This window comes from Belonocnema kinseyi, chromosome 2, assembly GCF_010883055.1.
Source record: "Belonocnema kinseyi isolate 2016_QV_RU_SX_M_011 chromosome 2, B_treatae_v1, whole genome shotgun sequence".
Lineage (NCBI taxonomy): Eukaryota > Metazoa > Arthropoda > Insecta > Hymenoptera > Cynipidae > Belonocnema > Belonocnema kinseyi.
The window spans coordinates 128089949-128095736 of record NC_046658.1 but is presented as its reverse complement, the minus strand read 5'-3'; the positions used below and the strand labels follow the sequence as shown (position 1 = coordinate 128095736).

Sequence of the window (5788 nt, the reverse complement as noted above, 5' to 3'; positions counted from 1 at the left end):
TAAAGGTCAGCGGACACCAGTTTCATAATCAGCGACCCCAAAAACCTATAACATTTTTTTTTTATTTTTTACCGTTCTTTTCTCGATTTGACCTTCAGATGACCTTCAAATGACATTGAACCTGAAGCGATAGAGTTCAACGGATGCCAGATTCGTAATTAGCGACTCCAAAAACCTATAACGTATTTTTTTTGGATTTTTTTACCGTTTTCTCTCGATTTGACCTTCCAATGACCTTGAACCTGACGCGATATTTGTAGGGGGGTGGGGGTGGCTGGAAGGTGGAGGGTAGTCCGTTTAGCGTGCAATCGACTCGGGATACTTATAAGATACTACCATGATTTTTTCAGATTTTTTGGTCCAAAAATAAATTAGGCCAAAAGCCGGCCTTACCGACCCTCCCCCTTTCACTTGACAGCGTGAGCCGTGGTGTGCCGGCTTAGGACCACCAGTTTTGAAAATAGAAAAAATTCACGTTTCCACTTTACATTGTGACAGAAAAAATCATCCCATACTGCTCCGAATGACATCAACTTTTAGATAAAGGATTGTGCTACCTGACCAAAGACATTCCAACGCCATTAAACCCTGTTCACTCTCTGTTTTAGGAAAAATCTCTTTTTGTGCCGACTTAGGACCAGTACCCTCTCATGATTTTAAATTAAATAGTTTTAAAATCAAGAAGAAAAAACGATAAATGGCACTATTTTTAATTTTTAACTTTCGGAATGGAACAATTTTAGATCCGGTAAAATTCTGAAAATTTCAAATGGAATGAAAAGGAATAAAATTTATGCAATTTGTAAATAAAATTAATTAAAATAGAATAGCTTGAAACTGAACATGGTTGTAATTACACCATTTTAAATCAGAAGTACTCAAAAATAAAAAAAAATGAGAATAAAATTTAAAAACTGGACAGTTTCATTAAAAACGAGTCAAAATTGTATCACCTCTCATTTAAAGCTTGAAAAATTAATTCATTCTATTTTAAATTCAAGAATTTCAGAACTGAATGATTTCGCATGAAAATTTCGAAAAGAAAATCAATTTCAAAACGGTTAAAATTGAACAATTTTAAATGGGACTGTGGAAAATTGTACCTTATAAAATCCTAAGGAATTCAAATAGTATTCTTTCTAATTGAAAGCGTTCCAAATTGAATAATTTTCTAATAAAACGTTTTAAACTTAAACAAATTTCAATTCAAAGTCATTAAAATTCGACAATTTAAAATTTAAAATAAAAATTAAAAGTTTCAATGTCAAAGCTTCTCAGTTAAGAGCATTTAAAATTGTTATTGCATACAATAAATATTTAAGCTAACAATCAAGTTGATAACATAAATTTTTGTAAAATCAGAAAAAAATTAACCATCATGTTCATATTTAAAAATAAAAGAAAATTAGACTGTTAAAATTCCAAATTGAATTTTTTTTAAATGTTGAAAATGAAAAACAATTTAAAACACGAATCATTGAAATAAAAAAACTCGAATAAAAGCGATTGAAATTCAAAAATAAAATATATAACGATTTTGTTTTGAAACCCTTCCAAATCAAAATAATTTTAGATCACGTAATCTCAAAATAAAAAAGTTTCAGACGAAATGTTTAAAAATTTCACAATTTTATCATAAAGGTTTTGAAATTCTATCATTTTTACTTTAAAACGTTGAAACTATTGAACCATTTTATTTTCGATTGAAGAATCTAGAAATTGGATGATTTCGGATTAAAATGTCGAGAATAAGACGATTTAAAAATATTCACAAGTAAATATTTTTAAATTAGAACAATGAAAATTGTATTATTTTTAATTCAAAAGAATTAAAATCTTATTCTTTTTAACAAAATCGTTGAAACTTAAATAATTGTAGATTATCATTTTTTATTTAAACATTTAGTTCAAGGCCAATACAAAATTCATAATCTTAAAATAAAAACTGAATTGACTATTTCACAGTCACAACTTCAGGTATTTATTGTAAATTGTTATTACATCAAACATATCTAGCTATAATTTATAATGTATTAGCCTTTATAATTCAATTATTCAAACAAGAAAATAGCATTAAAATAGAAAATCTAATTAAAAATGTAAAATATTAGGATTTGAAGGAAAAAATGAAAATTTAGCTTTCAACACGAAAATTTCAAACACAATTTTTAACTTCAATTAAATTTAAATTATTATTTATTCCTAGAAGTTACAAGTAAACATTTTTCAGTTCTGAATGATAAATTCTTGTCAATATTTAACTAAAAATTAGAAAGTTTTAAAATGTTACATTGAAAAAGATAAGAATAAACAAGATTGCAATGTGTAATTTCAATTTTTAAAACTGTTTAGTTATTTTAAGCTTTTTGATTCAAAATTATCTTTTTCCAAATTGAGTGTGAGATTTTTATATTTTAGAGCATTTTCGATTAAAAAATAACTCAATTTACAATTTCTACTTCTAAAATTTGTATATATTGTGGATTTACATTCTAGAAATTATTTGATTTTTTTGCATTGTTTTGAATTGATCCTGGGTTATGTTTAATACAAAGTTGTTTAATTGCAAATCCTTTAAACTGAAAACTGCGCAACTGTTGGATATTTTGTTTTGATATTCTAATATTTTAAAGAATTTATAACACCAGAAAATTGTGTTATAATATTGCTTATCAAGGCTTTTAATATTTCAATGAATCCGAAATATTTTAGAATTGATGCTTTTGATTAAAAAAATAACTTTGGCCTCGTAAAAATTCCTTCCTCACTTTTCTCTACTGATCCCTGACTAGAACCGAGTAAGTCACGCTTACCCCGAAAGGGATGTGGCTTAATGGTATAATAATAATAATAATATAAATACAAATAAATATAAAATAATAATATAGTATTAAGTGACGTAGGAACTTCCATCTGGACAAAGTGAATAAATGAATTCGATAATTTTTATTATTAATTATGAATTAATTTGTTTCTCACAGCCTGTACGTATTTTCCTGTGCTCGCACTAGCGGTGAAAGGCCACCAAGCTTTCGTCCTTCTAATTTTGAATAAATTAACAGTAGGTGAGTTTGGATCCATAAGCTTCAAAGTACAGTTTTTCGGATTCGAGCTTCCCTTCGGCATTTTCGATAAATCAAAAGTAAGCGATCCTGCGGTAGCAAATATTTTTTTTAAATTAATATACTTCAACTCAGAAGAATTTTACACGCGCCGGAAAAATCTTTACTGAGATTCTGGTGGTTCGGAACCCACCTTAAGCTGTAGGTCCCACATCGTGTACTTGACTGCAACCCAGTCCGTCAATGATAGGGTAAAAACCAGGCTTTTTCCAATATGTCTGGGCAGACTGACCTCATCAGATCACTTCATTGCATTATAAAAATGCGTCCGTGACTGATGATATATACCGGAACAGCCCCGTGCAAAATGATCAAATAAAATTCAACTGGAACCAAAAATGCCTTCGACATATTGGGCAGTATAAGCCTGTGACAAAATTTTAATACAGAAATGTTTTTTATAATAATAATAATAATTTTAATAATACGTTTGTTAGACGCTCGGACTTCATCTCAGAGGTCGTGGGTTCGATCCCTGAGTCGGTACATGTAAAAATTTTTCTGTGTACCTTTAGCGAGGTTCTGGTGGTTTGGAACCCACCTTAATCTGTGGGTCCCAACACCGTGAACTTGACTGCAACCCAATTCGTTAATGATGGGGTAAAACCCAGGCTTTGTCCAATATGCCTGCGACATGTTGGGCAGTAACCATCTTCAGCCTCTGACAACATTTTAATTTTAATACAGATATGAATTTCAAAGTTGTGTGATTAATTAAAAAAAAATAATAGTCGTAGCAAAAAAATAAAAACACCTTTAGAGTCGTGTCCGAAAAATCTTAATGCTGTTTTTTTTGTTTGAATTTTTTTTTCAACACTTACATCACCTTTTATTGATCTGTAATCGTTATAAGCAAAATAAGTGTCAGTACGAAAAATGAACAAAATTATTGCATTCCTATCGAAAATATATAGATGCGGCTTTTTTTAAAACCATTTTTCAACTATTACGACATTTGTTGCTTAACGTACATTTTCTGATTGCCTATGGATACGGATTCCAAAGTTGTGTTATGATTAAAAAAAAAACCGAATGCTCGTATGAAAAAAATAAAAAAGCTCCTTCATTCGTTTCCAAAAAATTTTGTTGCAGTTTTTTTGTTTAAACAATTTTTTAAACCACTACATGAACCGCATCGAGATATTTTCGAGAAGAATGCAATCGTTTTTTTTTTTATTTTCCAATGCGACAATTGTTTTATCATAACAATTGTAGAACTATAAAAGTGATGTTTTCGTTTAAAAAATGTTTGAAAGAAAAAGAAATTAGCATCGAGATTTTTCGATGACAAATCGAAGGGTGTTTTTATATATTTTTTATAAGATTATTATTTTTTTAAAATAATTACACAACTTTGAAATCATTATCTGTGACAAACTTCAAGGTCATGACTTCCAACGACTTCTAAATAATCCAAAGAATTTTAAGAAAATTAAAAAGAAATGTAGAAATTCAGGAGGCATAGAGACTTTAAAGAATTTCAGAAATGCAAAATATTCTTCGAATTCAGGGAATTCGGAATGTTCAAAGATATCGGAAATTCGAAAAATTCATGAAATTTAGAATATTAAAAAAATTGAAAAAATTAAACAAATATCGATATTCAAGGACTTCCTACTATTCCAGTAATGCAGGGAATTAACAGAAATTCAGTGATTTCAGAGCATTTATGGAATTCCATGAATTCAGGGACTTTCAGAAACTGGAAAGTTACAAGGAATTCTTAAGAATTAAAATGATTCAAGGGGTATAGAGAACTCGAGGGATTTTATAAATAAGGAGTATTCTAGGAATTCAGTGAATTCAGAATATTCAAATAAATTGTGAATTAAGAGAATTCCAAGACTGCAGAGAATTTAAGGATTTCAGAATATTAAAGGGATTCAGGAATTTAAAAAAAATTAAAATATAGGATTTCAGGAAATGTAAAGAAATCAACTATTTCAGTGCATATAGAAATTCAAACATTTTTAGAAATTTCGAGAATACAAGGAATTAAGAATGTTCAAAGAACTTAGGTAATTATGAATATTGAATGAATTCCGGAATTCAAGGGTTTCAGAGAATTCAAAGAATTAAGCTATTTTCAGGAATTAAGAACATCATCTAAATTTTCATTTCTTTAAATATAAAACCCTTAATGTTCACATTACATTCTTTAGAAATTGAAATTAAAAAATGTTCAACTTAAAGTTTTTAATTACAATTTATTTTATTTAAAATAATTTATTCAAGCATTCGAGAAAATTTTAGGGTAAAATTAATTATATAACCAATCATTAGAGCAAATAATTTTTTCAACTGAAAGCTGTTCCACGGTAGTTAAAAAATTTTAATTTATAGGTTTTAAGATATTAAGAAGGGGAAAGTCTCCTCTTATCTTATAAATTGAAAAGTTAGAAATGTAATAAAATGATAATATTTTATTTATTATTCTCGCGGAAGCTAATATCAGAAGTTAAACAGGTTAAAGCTTTTTATTTATTCCAAGTATTTTAAGTAATCAGTAAATACAAAAAAAACTTTTTAATAAAAAAGAAATTCAAAGAAAAATAACTAAACGTAAGATATACGAGGGTGGATTGATAAGTTTCCGGCCTGACCAAGAGATGGCGCCACTAGGCCTACCTTGAGGTGGCGTTCTATAGTACCATCCTTAGATAGCT

General features: G+C 28.6%; 1 protein-coding gene across 1 annotated transcript in view; it reads right to left on the bottom strand.

Moving 5' to 3' along the window:
* LOC117167661 (otoferlin-like) overlaps positions 1–5788 on the bottom strand; it is a 193299-nt gene that overhangs the window by 33531 nt on the left and 153980 nt on the right. Inside the window, exon 26 of the mRNA XM_033352752.1 lies at positions 2980–3152. Within this exon, the coding sequence (XP_033208643.1) occupies positions 2980–3152 (173 nt within the window). The remainder of the gene's footprint in view (positions 1–2979; positions 3153–5788) is intronic.